This window comes from Silurus aristotelis (assembly GCF_946808225.1).
Source record: "Silurus aristotelis genome assembly, chromosome: 8".
NCBI classification, from domain to species: Eukaryota; Metazoa; Chordata; class Actinopteri; order Siluriformes; family Siluridae; genus Silurus; species Silurus aristotelis.
Window position 1 is genome coordinate 19,766,789 of NC_139581.1, and position 16,886 is coordinate 19,783,674.

Sequence of the window (16,886 nt, forward strand, 5' to 3'; positions counted from 1 at the left end):
AATCTATTTCTAATTCCTAAGTGCTGACACATAGATTATGTTCATTAAGCCGCTAAAAAGCTTGGCTCCTGCTCCTTAACCTGCATTAAACAATAAGCAGGTACTGAAAAATGACTTTATGATGCACCAATTCAAGACACGCAGAGAGCAATCCAGGTGTAGTTAACAATCTGGATGATAAGAAATGTGTTTCCCAAGTAGGGGCTGAGATCTTTTTCATTTGCCAAAAGAGCATTGATTTGCTCTCTAACCTTGGTGCTGATGACTCCTCTAATCAGCACTTTATCAGCCTGTGCAAAAATAGATGTGTTTCTCCAAAGCTTTATTATTTTTTGTATTTTTAAAATCTCTTTTACTGCAAGACTGCAGCCCCTGTTTCCCTGTGGCATATTGATTTCCTGCTCTGGAAACCTGCAGTTTCCTCTCTTAGGTGCTGCTTGTGATCCCAGGGCTATGATACCTACTGGTCGATACACCAGTGCTGTGAAGCATGAAGACTAGCCACACCGTCAATATGCCAATGTTCAATCTCAAGCAAAGTCTTCCACCGTAAAGATGAGAGATGGTATTTCACTTGGTTACCATGACATGACTCCCATTACAGTCAGAATGCTATGTATAAGAAAATTTATCATTTACACTATATATTTATACACATCTTGCTAATGAATGTGTAACACGGGTTCTGAGATACACAGCATTGTTTTATTTATTGTACGTACTCTACATTTAAACGTATACAGTTATGCAATAGCATGCTGTGGTTAATATCAATTAATGCAAGTACTTATATAGTGTGGCATTTTTTAGTTTTTAGAAATATTCATACATTATTTGGCTAAGAGTATGTGGACACACATATGTGTTTGTTGAACATCTCAGTCCAATACCATGAGCCTTAATATGGAGTTCTCTGTTCTCCTAAAACAGCCTTTACTTTTTGTGTGGCAATGTGGATTTGTGCCCATTGTGAATATTAAAGTCAGGCACTGGTGTGCAGTCAGTGTTCCAATTCTATCCCAAGGTGTTCAGTGAGTTCAAGTTCTGTACAAGACTCTTGGGGCCTTTTAAACCACCTATGGCAAATGTCGCTTTTTGGATCTTGCATTGTGCATTAGCAGGCTGAAAAACATTTGCCCCTCAGTTAGTGATCAAAAGACAACCTAGACAATCATGTGCATCCACAACGAAGTCTCTTGGCATTTCGTGATATAGTCACAAACTTTAATCTACTGATTCGTGTTCATAGACACGAATTTCCCTTTTTTTCCTTTCTCCGCCTGGCTCCGTCTCCATATCAACGGAGGCAGAGGATCATGAGTGACGCTGACAGAAATGCCAAAGGTAATGTTTTTTTTAATATATACGGTTAGGGCTAGGGTAAGGGTTAGGGTTATACTGTAATAAATGTGTGTGTCTCTAATTAATGCAGTCTCCTTAATTAACATGGAGAATATATTTTGTATATGTGTTTTGACTGGAAGGAACCACTGACGATGGTTTATAATAGCGAGTAACTTACCGAATATAAAGCAATAAAAACAAGGATAAAATGTCCTGCTGATGTTGAGTAATAGTGCTTGAAGATTAAAAAAATCAATAACAAACAAAAAAAATAACAATACACCGTCTGTGGTATCCAGTGGCAGAATGAAAACTTTGCTTTGAGGCACTGAAAATGCTTCCTATTGAAATACATTACATAGAAAGTCGTCCTCAGTGACATGAAAAAGAGGGACATTTGTGTCTATGAACACGAATCAATGGTTTCGATGACTAGATAGATAGATGAATATACGAAATGCCGTGAGACTGGGCTGGCCTATATAATATTGGACATGTAGTGTGCATATACATCAACCCAGCCATTATGGATGCACAAGCCAGTGCACTCTTAGTGCCGGTTCCAAGCCCGGGTAAATGGGAAGGGTTGCGTTAGGAAGGGCATCCAGCGTAAAAACATGTGCCAAATCAAATATGCGGATCACAAATGAGAATTTCATACCGGATCGGACGAGGCCCGGGTTAACAACGACCGCCACAGGTATCGTTAGCCGACAGGGTACCGGTGGAAATTGGGCTACTGTTGGCCGAAGGAGGAGAAGGAGAGGACGAAGACGTCTACAGAGACGGCAGGGAAAGGAGCAGTGTAGGAGAGTAGAGGTTCGGGTTGGTACTTTAAATGTTGGTACTATGACTGGTAAAGGGAGAGAGGTAGCTGATATGATGGAGAGGAGAAAGGTAGATATGCTGTGTGTTCAGGAGACTAAGTGGAAAGGGAGTAAGTCCAGGAACGTTGGAGGTGGATTTAAACTGTTTTATCATGGTGTGGATGGAAAGAGAAATGGTGTAGGGGTGATTCTAAAGGAAGAGTACAGTAAGAGTGTAGTGGAGGTGAAGAGAGTTTCTGATAGGGTGATGATCGTGAAGGTGGAAGTTGAAGGGATGATGATAAATGTCATCAGTGCCTATGCTCCACAAGTTGGCTGTGAGATGGAGGAGAAGGAAAAATTCTGGAGTGAATTAGATGAAGTGGTAGATGGTGTACCTAGGAAAGAATGATTGGTGATTGGGGCAGACTTTAATGGGCATGTAGGTGAAGGGAACAGAGGTGATGAGGAGGTGATGGGTAGGTATGGTTTTAAGGAGAGGAATGTGGAAGGGCAAATGGTGGTAGATTTTGCTAAAAGGATGGAAATGGCAGTGGTGAACACTTATTTTAAGAAGAAGGAGGATCATAGGGTGATGTATAAGAGTGGAGGAAGGTGCACACAGGTGGACTATGTGCTATGCAGGAGATGCATCCTGAAGGAGATTGGAGACTGTAAGTTGTTGGCAGGGGACAGTGTAGCTAGACAGCATCGGATGGTGGTCTGTAGGATGGTTTTGGAGGTGAAGAAGAAGAGGAGGAGAGTGAGGACTGAAAGAAGAATAATATGGTGTAAACTTAAGGAGGAAGAGTGTAGTGTGAGATTCAGGGAGGAGGTCAGACAGGGGCTCGGTGGTGTTGAAGAGGTGTTGGATGATTGGGCAACTACTGCAGGAGTGATGAGGGAGGCAGCTAGAAAAGTACTTGGTGTGACATCTGGAAATAGAAAGCAAGACAAGGAGACGTGGTGGTGGAATAAGGAAGTGCAGGAGAGCATAAGGAGAAAGACGTTGGCAAAACAGAAGTGGGATAGACAGAGTGATGAGGAAAGTAGGCAGGAGTACAAGGAGATGCGGCAGCAGGTGAAGAGGGATGTGGCGAAAGCCAAGGAAAAGGCATATGAGGAGCTGTATGAGAGGTTGGACACTAAGGAAGGAGAAAAGGATTTATACCGATTGGCCAGGCAGAGGGACCGAGCTGGGAAGGATGTACTGCAAGTTAGAGCAGTAAAGGATGGAGAGGGAAATGTGTTGACTAGTGAGGAGAGTGTGTTGAGAAGGTGGAGGGAGTATTTTGAGCAGCTGATGAATGAGGAAAATCAGAGGGAGAGAAGGTTGGACAATGTGGAGTTGGTGAAGTAGGATGTAGATAGGATTAGTAAGGAGGAAGTGAGAGCAGCGATTAAGAGGATGAAGAGTGGAAAGTCGGTTGGACCAGATGACATACCGGTAGAAGCATGGAGATGTTTAGGAGAGATGGCAGTGGAGTTTTTGACCAGGTTGTTTAACAGGATTTTGGAAGGTGAGAAGATGCCTGAGCAATGGAGAAGAAGTGTGCTGGTACCGATCTTTAAGCATAAAGGAGATGTGCAGTCTTGCAGTAACTACAGGGGAATTAAGTTGATCAGTCACACCATGAAGTTATGGGAAAGAGTAGTGGAAGCCAGGCTGAGAGAAGAGGTGACAATCTGTGAGCAACAGTATGGTTTCATGCCGAGAAAGAGCACCACAGATGCCTTATTTGCTTTGAGGATGTTGATGGAGAAGTATAGAGAAGGACAGAAGGAATTGCATTGTGTATTTGTGGATTTAGAGAAAGTGTACGACAGAGTGCCAAGAGAGGAGTTGTGGTATTGTATGAGGAAGTCAGGTGTGTCAGAGAAGTATGTGAGGGTGGTGCAGGACATGTATGAGGACAGTGTGACGGCAGTGATGTGTGCAGTAGGTACGACAGACTGGTTCAGGGTGAAGGTTGGACTGCATCAAGGATCGGCCCTGAGCCCTTTCCTGTTTGCAGTGGTGATGGACAGGTTGACGGACGAGGTCAGACAGGAGTCTCCCTGGACTATGATGTTTGCGGATGATATTGTCATTTGTGGTGAGAGTAGGGAGCAGGTTGAGAAGAGACTGGAGAGGTGGAGATATGCATTGGAGAGAAGGGGAATGAGAGTCAGTAGGAGTAAGACAGAGTACATGTGTGTGAATGAGAGGGAGGGCAGTGGAGTGATGCGGTTGCAGGGAGAAGAGCTGGAAAAGGTGGAGGAGTTCAGGTACCTGGGGTCAACAGTGCAAAGTAATGAAGAGTGTGTTAGAGAAGTAAAGAAAAAAGTGCAGGCAGGGTGGAGTGGGTGGAGAAGAGTGACAGGAGTGATTTGTGGTATCTGCAAGAATGAAAGGGAAAGTTTATAGGACTGTGGTGAGACCTGCAATGTTGTATGGATTAGAGACAGTGGCATTGAGTAAAAGACAGGAGGTGGAGCTGGAGGTGGCAGAGCTGAAGATGTTGAGGTTTTCGTTGGGAGTGACGAGGATGGACAAGATTAGAAATGAGTTTATTAGAGGGACAGCGCATGTAGGATGTTTTGGTGACAAGGTGAGGGAGGCGAGATTGAGATGGTTTGGACATGTGCAAAGGAGGGACATGAATTATATTGGTAGAAGAATGCTGAGGATGGAGCCACCAGGTAGGAGGAAAAGAGGAAGGCCAAGGAGGAGGTTCATGGATGTGGTGGGGGAAGACATGCAGGTAGTTGGTGTGAAAGAGACAGATGTAAAGGACAGGGTGGTATGGAGACGGATAATCCGCTGTGGTGACCCCTAATGGGAGCAGCCGAAAGAAGAAGAAGAAGAAGAAGAAGAAGTGTGCATATACATCCTTGTACCAATCAGCGTCTTTGGTCCAACTGTACAAGATGTTTGTAAGAGACACTATGATAAAATCTAGTGGATTGTTTTCATAGAGCCATATACATAGTTGAGGTAAGTGCACTTAGTGAGGATTTAATACTGACATTGCACACATCGCTGTTCCAGATTCTACATTCCAGCTGTGCTTTTCTTCCACACGTTTTAATAACGTTAACGTAATACTATAGTTATAGTTCTCGTCAGGATGACTTTGGATGCTTGTTCCACCATGACAATGCAGCTTTGCAAATTCAGTACCAATGGGTTGGAGTGGAAGCTCTTCAGTGGCCTGCTATAGAGCTCATGACTTCAACCTTATTAAATACCTTTGAGATGAACTGTAATGCTGACTGTACCCCAGCCCTCCTGACTCTACATCACTACCTGCCCTAAATCAGTAAAGATTTCACACTCATCTTTCCAAAAGAATAGCGACTAAATTCGGAATTGGATGATCAAAAGTACATAAAACCTTGTTAGCAGGTGTCCATCTATATATCTATCTATCTACAGTCTGTCTGTCTGTCTGTCTGTCTGTATGTATGTTTGTTTGTCTACTTACATAAATGCAATGACACGGTAAAGCGGGTGATTACTGTTAATCCCAAAGTCTTTATTTTGATTTGATTTATGTTGATCTCTGGTTGGTTTCTTGTGACAGAGTGATAAATATAAATGTTTTACATGATACTATGTTTTGGTCCATATCCTCTGCAGGTAGGACGAGCCTACATGGCAAGGCGTCTCTGCAGATCGATCAGGTGCGCTCGGAGGACCAGGGCTGGTACGAGTGCAAGGTTCTCATGCTGGAACAGCAGTACGACACCTTCCACAATGGCAGCTGGGTCCATCTCACAGTCAACGGTTAGTTACACACATCTGCAACCGCGAGAGATCCTTTTACAGTCTAGAGAATACACAGCACATTAGCTGTTTCTTTGACTCATGTCCATTTAGCAAGCTCACGATACAGGAATGAATGAGCTTTTCTTTTTTTTTTATGCCTAATGATCTTGTCACTAATTCATCCATCTAAAATACATATAAAATTAGTTTAAAGTATGTAACCGTGTGCTCTGGCAAAAAGGAATGTGTGAAACGTACAGTTTCGATTTTGTTGTATCTGACTGATTACCCTGCCTGTTATTTTTTCCCAGCGGACATATTGAAGCTCGTGTTTAAAATGCAGGCGAGGTTTTTGGCAGGTTTGCAATAGAGAATGTTTGAAAATAGACTGACTGATTGGATTCCGTCAAATCCGGCAACGCTGCTCATTCAGAGGCTTCACAAGCCGAAATGACGGCACTGGAACAAAATATGCTCATTTGCGTTTCTTGCCTTTTTCTCAGGCTGCTTGTGTTTCATGCAGATACTATTCTGATCCTTTTGGGAACCAAATAACATGAAATCAATTCCAAATGAGCAGCCAAGGAGCAGAATAGACTGAACTCACTCACTCATTGTTGGAAATAAGCCGCACACCTTGGTGTGCCTTTACTATTTTTAACAGATCAGAGCTTTCCAGGATGTTGCCTCAAGCTTGCTTAATGTGCTGCCTTGTTCTGTTCTTGAGATTTGATAAACTCAGATTGCTGAGTTGGTGTGTGTGTGTGTGTGTGTGTGTGTGTGTGTGTGTGTGTGTGTGTGTGTGTTTGTGTGTGTGTGTGTAGGTAGATATATCTTATGAGCATGTATTGGGGGTTTATTACTACCACCTTAAGAAGCTCATACACACCAGGATAGGCATTTATTTGTAGGCTTATACTTTCTATGTATATTAGACAAGGTAAAAGAAAGTAATATTTATGCATACCTATGTGAAAAATCTAATTATTTGGGCATCATAATCATTTATGCTGGAATGTCAGAAATACCTGTAGTCCTGAACCTTACTTTTGACAGCTTTTCTTTACAAAAACATTCTTAAACATCACCACATAATAAATAAATATACAAGGAACAATACAAGACAGGGTTTATTACATAAAATAATCAATAATAAATCAGCAGTGTGTTGCAGGCTTACATGAAGCTCCTAATTACAGCAATAACAGCGCATCATAAAGTTTTATTGCTTTTATAGCACAGTTAATACAATTGTAACATTTACAGCTTTTTGTGCCAATAATTACAGTTTTTTTTTTTTTTTTACTAATTTAAGAAAGCCTTAATTCTACATTATATTTACTGTCCTGAAATATCCTCTATAGAAGTTAGTTTCGCTTATCAAAACACAAACTTACAATTTTTAGTTCTGACATTTAAACCAGGCACACTGAAGACTTTTTCAAAAATGTTCTTCTTCATTAAAGAAAGCTGCACCGTATAAAAAATTACACATATTTATGAAATCTTTTTATGTGACTAGTTTACTGTACAGATCTCTGCAAAAGCTTAACTGTAAATATAAAAATGCTGTCAAAGCTGTGATGTTCTAGAATTGAAGCGAAACATTCTGACCAATTAAGCATTTAGTAATACTGTGGTGGGATATAAGACAATACTTAATTAAGCTATGTATTTGAATTTTAGAGCTTATCAGGATAAATGTCTGGCCATGTGTGTAAAGCAATATTAATACTTGCCTGGCAGCTGGAAACTGTTATCAGTGGGTGACATGTCTATGTACTCAGCTTAGGGCACATGAGGGAGTGAATGTGATATTGATAGTCTACGATGTACTGGTAACCCATCCATTGTGTATTCATGGTGTATGTTTATTTTGTGTGGACTTTAAAACTACACATATATATAAAGTGAATCCAACCCTGTAACCACTGTAAATACATGGTGTATCCCACTAAATCATTAATTATGCTCTCACAGTAGTCCAATAAATAGTTATTTTGCTAAAAATGGAGCCCTATCTTCAGATATTATAGTAAAGTTTCAAATACTGTATACTGCTGGATAATTAGAATGAGAATAAGGCAAGATATGAAATGAAAAAAAACAACAACAACAACAAAAAACACTGTCAGAGAAGGTTTACAATGATTCAACAGCAAGCAAATGCTGGTTAACAGGATAAAGAATGCTTTACATGCCAGTGATATTTTCCCTGTCTGCCATATAAGCCATCTCTGGATTTTGGCCACTCTATTCGGATAAACACAAGATACACCCCCCTCTATGCATTCCAGTGGTTGAGGTAAACAAACAAACAAACAAACAAAAGAAAATTATTCCATCCTTTCCATTCAGCCTGATTTATTATTTATTGTCCTTCTACAATTCTGTTGAAAATATTCTGCCTTTCCCTTCCACACACAAAGATTGGTCATTTTATTAGGTGATGAATTTAATATGATCCATTAGGACAAAATATAAACTATAATGCTTCATGACTCCGTAATCATTGCCTGAAGGTCGATTTTAAAAGACCCTCTGTCTCATATTAATGCTATCGAAAAAAAAAGTGCTGTAGGCTTTGTGTATGTGCTGATGAGGCTGATGAATTTTAACACCCGTGGGTTTTGTATTCTGACTGTGCAACATGCAAAAGAAGCTTCTTTATTCTGCTTGCTGTTTATAGTTAGTTTTAGACGTGTACGAGCCACAGTAAAAAGAGAAATTAGCTAATAATTATAATGATCACCGGAGCTTTTGTTTCTGTTTCAAGCTTAGTTAAAGTTCAGTTTAGTTTAACCTCTGTGCCAGGAGGTTGTTAAAAGCTAATAAAGGTATGTCACAGAGTTCTTTGAGGGACACTCCAGAGGATCAAGCCTTAGAGTTGGCTGCCACCCTTAATGAAGCGGGGAGACCAGAGGGTAGACTGTAGCAGATGAAAAGTTGTTCTGACTTTCACCAGGGACTTTTATGGTGGACTTAACAGTCCAGCACCCGGACCCGGCACAGCCGGTTAAACCTCTCCTGGTCTGGGGTCAGGAATGGAGGAGAGTTAAATGCCTGGAGCCTGACAGGTTGTGGGATGGCCGAGGGCACCTTGGGGACGTAACCCGCTCTAGGGTGCAGAAAGTCACTGGTCATGCCTGGAGTAAACCCCAGGAAAGAGGGGGCCACAGAAAGGGGCCTGTAAGAAAGCGGTCTTGATGGACAAGTGCCTCCACGAAGTCTCGGCCAAGGCTTGAAGAGGGGCTTGGATAGAGCCTCGAACACTACGGCTAGGTCCCAACCAGGCACTCTGGGCGGTGCCGCGGAGAAAATGCGTCAGGAATGGTGCGGAATACAGTGATACGCCGAAACAGCGGACGTGTAGACTTTAATGGTGGATGGAGCCAATCTTTTTGCGAACTGCTCCTGCAGAAACTCCAGCACTGAACCAACCGGGCAGTGGACCGGGTCCAACTGGTGCCGAGAGCACCATGCAATGAACAGATGCTATCTTGCGGCATACGACCTCCACGTGAAGGAAGCTCTGGATTGGAGCAAGGTCTCTACCACCTCGGTGGACAGGGGGAAAGGCGTCAAGACGCAACCTCAGCCACAGGGCCTGCTCGCTTCTCATCAAAATAAGAGAGAGCCCATTTAACCGGGGTGGGCGAGACCCGAACTGAATCGCATAGCCTCACTCTACAGTGTGCAGGACCCACTGGCAAAGCCATCGAGACTGCCAGGTACTTCCTTTAGTGTATCAGTCACTCGAGATGCGCGACGCTCTGTCTCTGCACTTGGTGGTACGAAGTGGCTATTAGGGTGGCAGTAGACCGGCCGATGGCCTTAGCGGTCTCCTTTGTGGCCTGTAGGGAAAACTGTCTGCCCAAGGGATCTCCCAGATCCAGCTCCTGCAGCAGGTCAGCTTGGTGTGCCTGCAGTATCGACATGGTGTGCAAACATCCAGCGGCCTGACCTGCTGAGGCGTAAGCCTTACCCACCAGCACTGAGGTAGTGCGCAGGGGCTAGGTGGGTAATGTCGGGGGTTTTAGGGAAGATGCCACACCCGGGGAGAGATAGCGTGCTAAACTCTTCAACCTGTGGCCTCCCTAAGCCCAGAGACGGTGGAATAAACCGTGGTCTTGGGGCTAAAGAGGCGGGACGAGAAAGGCTGTGCCCAGGACCTGGACACCGTGGTGAAAAATGGCAATCCCCGACACAGAGGCTGTGACGCCGGGAGCAAAAAACACTCATCGAGCTTGCCCGAGGGAGGGGCTTTATTTTTACCGGCCAGCCAAGCTATATAGAGCTTCTGAACGGCACGTGTCACAACCTCCAGGAGCTCCTTGCTATCGTGTATTTAAGCGCGAGCCCAGGCCCCCCCCCTCCCCCTCGGAGGAAGAGATGCCTCCGAAGCCGAACGAGAGTCGGACTAAGCAAAGTAGGAATGAGAAAGGGACAAGCCTGTCTCCAAACCTTCTGCGAGATCTGTAAGTGAACCCGGCCGAAACGTGTGCTTTGTTTTCTCGGATGCCTTCATTCGTTGACAAAACAGACAGACAAACATTAAATTTCACACAGACCGCTTCATGAAAGAACAGAAGCTGAAGCAGTCTTTTTTCCAGGTGCGCTTTTTACTCCCTGGTCGTAACGTCACCCTGTCTTCCTGTCCTGCCCTGTATACAATTTTGACTGATTAGACTCATTACTCAGAGCATGGAGAGCGCAGTCGCGTTCCTAAAGCGAATTCTGAAAGGGAACTTTTATTATATTGATTAAATTGAGCAATCAGTTAATTAGGCACAAATTACATTGATTAAATAAATCGGTTGTTACATTACAATAGTTTGTTTACATTTACAGTATCTGAGGCGCAACTCGGTTCATGTTCACATCGAAAACGGTCAGAAAGACTACAGAGAACCCAAATAATTACTTTTTGCTGTACATACATTGACATACACAACGAATTTCGGTTCAACAGCTAGAAGCAAATTCCTATTGGTTCATTGATTGTCCACTTGGCCAATAAACCTGATTCCGATTCTGACATCTATAGTGAGTAGAGAAGCAGCAAGAATGCACAACAATTAAATAAATCAAAATAATTGTTTATAAGTTTAATTGGAATTAGCAGATTGAGCACATTAACATAAACATCACAGTCTACATTTTTCTTTTTAATTTATTGTAATGTTTATTCTCTTTTGAAGTAAAGTAAATAATTTTAGCCACCATTCAACACTAGCTTTGTTTACGTTGTGCCGCGGAGCCAGAAATTTGATCACAAATATGGGGACTTTACTGGCTGTATCTGATTGCTAAGTTGTACTCATTTATCATTACGCTTAGCAGCTCTTGGTATTTCTTTCCTCTGCTTGTCAGATGCTGAGGTGCCATCCACAGGAACATTATAATTAGCGGCGAACTGTCAGCTCTTAGTACGTGCTCGATATTTTGTTTCACTAAAAATACACATGTGAGCCAAGGCTCATGAATATTCCAAACTCTAAACGCTGACCTATCCAAGTGTACATTGGGCTCACTGTTCATAGCTAGCTTAAACCCCTGCATAGGCTATAGGTTTTGGTGCAATGCACAGAGACGCACAAGCATTTAGGGTTAAAGGGAAAATTGTGCTTGTGTGTGTGTGTGTGTGTGTGTGTGTGTGTGTGTGTGTGTGTGTGTGTGTGTGTGTGTGTGCTTGGCACTGGCTGAAGGAGTTTATTGTTTTTTCCATCCTGTGAAATGTCACCTGCACAGGCAATATAGGCAGGAACATATGCATGTATGTTAATGGTTTCCTCTTGGATCCTGCTTTTCAGCCTCTACCACGTTGGTCAGTGTGCTAGGTTACGTTCTCTTGCTGTGTCCTATTACAATTCACTTACACACACACACCCACACACACACACCCACACACACACCCCTCATGTGCAGTGCTATGCGCACTTCACCTCATACACGTGAGCGCTCACATAAAGTTTACAAGGACACACAATTTTAATACACACACACACACACACACACACACACACACACACACACACACACACACACACACACACACACACTCGCCCTTCACCTTTACAGTAAATGGTTCATAAAATCTCAATAGCACTTACTGCACACTTGTGTATGTACACTTACATACACGCAAGGAATGTTTTTTTATGTTACAAGGCCCTTTTACAATGTGATTTCTCTGACCTTACTCAGTGTTTGATACGCTAGTGCTGCTGCATTGCACCTAAATGCCACAAAGCTTACTTGGAATTCATCATATTTGTAGAAATTTGAGCAAATGCAACAAGTAAGCTATGCAGCGCCTGTGCCACAGCTCATGACTAAATCCGAACAGGGGATACCTGCAATTCATTGTGTGTGTGATGCAGATTTTTTTTCTTATCATCCCAATTTAACAAAACATGCATGTATATGCTTACAAACTGAAGAGCATGATTTAGCAGACATGCTCAAGGCTTTAATCTTGCAACATCTGGGAAGTATGACTCCCAGAATGCATAACAATTGAAGGATAAGAAAACACTGCTAGGCATGGTCAGTGTAATTAAAGTTTAAAATAGCCATACTTGCAGGTTTACACCTCTTAAAACTCAAAGACTGCTTATCCTGCACATGTGCTATGCTCACAGCTACATAAATATTCCTATCATTCTCTGCTGAGAGAAAAAGTGTGAGAGGGAGGGAGAGAGGAAGGAAGGGAGTAAGATAGAGAGAGAGGGAATAAGGAAAAAGATAAACTGTGTGTGTGTGTGTGTGTGAGAGAGAGAGAGAAAGAGAGAGAGAGAGAGAGAAGAGAGAGAGAGAGAGAGAGAGAGAGAGAGAGAGAGAGAGAGAGAGAGAGAGAGGTATGGTTTGTATAATGCAGCTGCATCAACATCATCCTGCTGCAGTGTTGCTAATCTGCAACTTTCTACATACACCATTGTCCCAATTTCTTTCTTCTCCAGCTAATGACACACACACACACACACACACACACACACACACACACACACACACACACACACACACGCACGCACGCACACGCACACACTCACATGCACACTACAATGCATAGAAAAGGAAACAGCCAAACCAGGGATGTGAAGAGAGAGTCCCCCACACAAAGTTGCTTTAAACCTAATGAAGATGTCAGTGGCAGTGTTCTGAACACTGGAGTGGACTGGACTGGACTGGACTGGACAGACAGACAGACAGACAGACAGACAGACATTACATATTATATATATATATATATATATATATATATATATATATATATATATATATATATATATATATATATATATATATATATACAGTGAGGAAAATAAGTATTTGAACACCCTGATTTTGCAAGTTCTTCCACTTAGAAATCATGGAGGGCTCTGAAATTGTCATCGTAGGTGCATGTCCACTGTGAGAGATATAATCTAAAAAAAATAATCCAGAAATCACAATGTATGATTTTTTTTAACTATTTATTTGTATGATACAGCTGCAAATAAGTATTTCAACACCAGAGAAAGTCAATGTTAATATTTGGTACAGTAGCCTTTGTTTGCAATTACAGAGGTCAAACGTTTCCTGTAGTTTTTCACCAGGTTTGCACACACTGCAGGAGGGATTTTGGCCCACTCCTCCACACAGATCTTCTCTAGATCAGTCAGGTTTCTGGCCTGTCACTGAGAAACACAGAGTTTGAGCTCCCTCCAAAGATTCTCTATTGGGTTTAGGTCTGGAGACTGGCTAGGCCACGCCAGAACCTTGATATGCTTCTTACAGAGCCACTCCTTGGTTATCCTGGCTGAAGGCTTCGGGTCATTGTCATGTTGGAAGACCCAGCCTTCGACCCATCTTCAATGCTCTAACTGAGGGAAGGAGGTTGTTCCCCAAAATCTCGCAATACATGGCCCTGGTCATCCTCTCCTTAATACAGTGCAGTCGCCCTGTCCCATGTGCAGAAAAACACCCCCAAACCATGATGCTACCACCCCCATGCTTCACAGTAGGGATGGTGTTCTTGGGATGGTACTCATCATTCTTCTTCCTCCAAACATGTTTAGTGGAATTATGACCAAAAAGTTCTATTTTGGTCTCATCTGACCACATGACTTTCTCCCATGACTCCTCTGGATCATCCAAATGGTCAATGGCAAATTTAAGACGTGCCTGGACATGTGCTGGTTTAAGCAGGGGAACCTTTCATGCCATGCATGATTTCAAACCATGACGTCTTAGTGTATTACCAACAGTAACCTTGGAAACGGTGGTCCCAGCTCTTTTCAGGTCATTGACCAGCTCCTCCCGTGTAGTTCCAGGATCATTGAGACCCCACGAGGTGAGATCTTGCATGGAGCCCCAGTCCGAGGGAGATTGACAGTCATGTTTAGCTTCTTCCATTTTTTAATGATTGCTCCAACAGTGGACCTTTTTTCACCAAGCTGCTTGACAATTTCCCCGTAGCCCTTTCCAGCCTTGTGGAGGTGTACAATTTTGTCTCTAGTGTCTTTGGACAGCTCTTTGGTCTTGGCCATGTTAGTAGTTGGATTCTTACTGATTGTCAGTCTAACGACCTCAAACAGGTGCATCTAATTTAGGATAATAAATGTAGTGGAGGTGGACATTTTAAAGGCAGACTAACAGGTCTTTGGGGGTCAGAATTCTAGCTGATAGACACCTGTTTTTAAATACTTATTTGCAGCTGTATCATACAAATAAATAGTTTAAAAATCATATATTGTGATTTCTGGATTTTTTTTTTTAGATTATGTCTCTCACAGTGGACATGCACCTACGATGACAATTTCAGACCCCTCCATGATTTCTAAGTTGGAGAACTTGCAAAAAAGCAGGGTGTTCAAATACTTATTTTCCTCACTGTATATACTGCATTAATATATAGGCCACAATAGGCCACTATGCACTTCTGGTTAATGCTAACTGCATTACTGGCTCTGTACAGGCACAATGACAATAAAGTTGAATCCAATCCAATCCAATCTAATCTAATCTAATCTAATCTAATCTAATCTAATCTAATATAATATAATATAATATAATATAATATAATATAATATAATATAATATAATATATTTTGTCTTCAGGCCTGGGGTTATAATGAGTAATGTGGAAAAACATTTTCTTGTGGATCTTTGGAATCAACATCTGGGATCTAGTTTGTTAAATTTGCTGAATTCCATCTTGTTGGGTGTTCTGGCTCAACTAATCTATTCGATCTTTAATAAATGTAAAGAACGGCCCACCTTGTCCTCCCAGCACTTCATCCAATGCTTGTCCATGTTCATTTGCAGATTGCCAAACATTATTTGTTCTGGTCCTCAACAGGCCTTGCTCTGGGTCTGGGGTGATTATTGTGGCATCCTTTGGAAGCGAGGGAAGAAAAAGAAAGATAGCTATGTAAAAGTGTAAAAGATCATTGACACTCGAAGTACACACACTTGGCAATCCTGAACCCCTGAGCTGGTTTGCCTGCTGTTTTACCTGTTAGATGATCCCCCCCCTTCTCAGGTGGATGGCCTATAGTCTCCCTAGACAACTCAATAGTAAGCTGGATCTCGCTTATTATGGAGTTGTTATGGACAGACATTTGTGAATAATGTTGTTTGTGTTAGCTGACCTGTAAAACAGGATCCACTAAATTGTCACTTCTCTGTCCAGCCACATGAAAAGGCCATAATTTTAAACAAACCTGGGAAGTCATTCCAAGTCAGGGTAAGAGCACTCTTTTGGTTGTGCCACAGGGGAGATGGTGGCAGTGATGAGGCTGGTTAGACACACTCAGGTCACTTTTCCAACTCAGTGAGAAAACTATAATTAGTTCATCAGATACAGGGCAAATATTATTAAGCAATTGATAATTACTCCATTATAATGCAAACTTACATTTAACCACCATCTGCAAGTAGTTTTTAAAATCTAATTAAGCCATATAAATAAAGCAATAAAAGTAAAATCAAAAGCTATTTTCTTGCAGATGTAATGATTTATTCATTATGGTTATTATTTATTTATAAACAATAGTATGTAAATATGTAAACCTTTGCACATAATTTTTCTAGGGCACTTATAGAATATTAGCTTATTAGCCTGTAACACAACATAGGCCAGCTTTATTTTGTATTCTTTATAAACACACAGTTATATTGAATACTAGAGCAGTTGACTTTTAAATCCTTGCATCCAACTGAGCAGGAAGCCATGCACCGAATTTAGCCTTACCAAATACCACGCAGTGGTTTGCCGCAAGTACATCACAAACATTTCGCCAATGTTTATTACGGGCTGTTGCATCTCTTGACAGTTGCATCCTCTTGTGAAACACTGACATTGGTACTAAATTAGTATTCAGGCTGTTCCACTCTTTTCCAAAAGCCACTTTGTCAGGGCAGGTGCTGTCTGGCTCCCACGGAAGCTGAAAGGCCCGACAGTGTTGGCTTCCTGTGGTGGCATATTAACACTCTTGTGTGTGTGTCCAATGTAGGCAGCACTTTTCTTCCTGCCATGGGTGACAGAAAGGATGTCTGTCTGTCTGCAGGTGTCAGGTGTCAGGGCAGATTTAACTGTGCTCCGAACAGTAGCAGCTCTGTAGAAACCTCAGGACTACCCCTCTCACAAACACACACACACACACACACACACACACACACACACACACACACACACACACACACACACACACACACACACACTCACTCCTACACATCCTTATCAAAACTTCATTGCAGTGACCCAGGATCCTCTTGCCATTAGGAGTTAGTGCCATGTGTAAATCTGCCAGATGTAGGAGGCAGTGTAAGAGTGATGATGGTTCCTATAGAGGTATTAGAGGTAAACACTCTAAGCTTTGATTATCAGGAATAACACCAAATTTCATGCTTTTATAAGGGATGCACTTTCTCTGGACACTTGAACAACTTAATTTGTACTTAATTGCACTGTATGTGTGTGTGTGTGTGTGTGTGTGTGT

The 16,886-nt window shown here is 42.1% G+C and overlaps 1 protein-coding gene across 8 annotated transcripts in view; it reads left to right on the forward strand.

Annotated features, from left to right (window-relative positions):
• igsf9ba (immunoglobulin superfamily, member 9Ba) overlaps nucleotides 1-16,886 on the forward strand; it is a 79,037-nt gene that overhangs the window by 20,145 nt on the left and 42,006 nt on the right. For all 8 annotated transcript variants that reach the window (XM_083549371.1, XM_083549367.1, XM_083549369.1 and 5 more), the window contains exon 3: nucleotides 5,773-5,919. In XM_083549371.1, coding sequence (XP_083405497.1) covers nucleotides 5,773-5,919 — 147 coding nt within the window. The remainder of the gene's footprint in view (nucleotides 1-5,772; nucleotides 5,920-16,886) is intronic.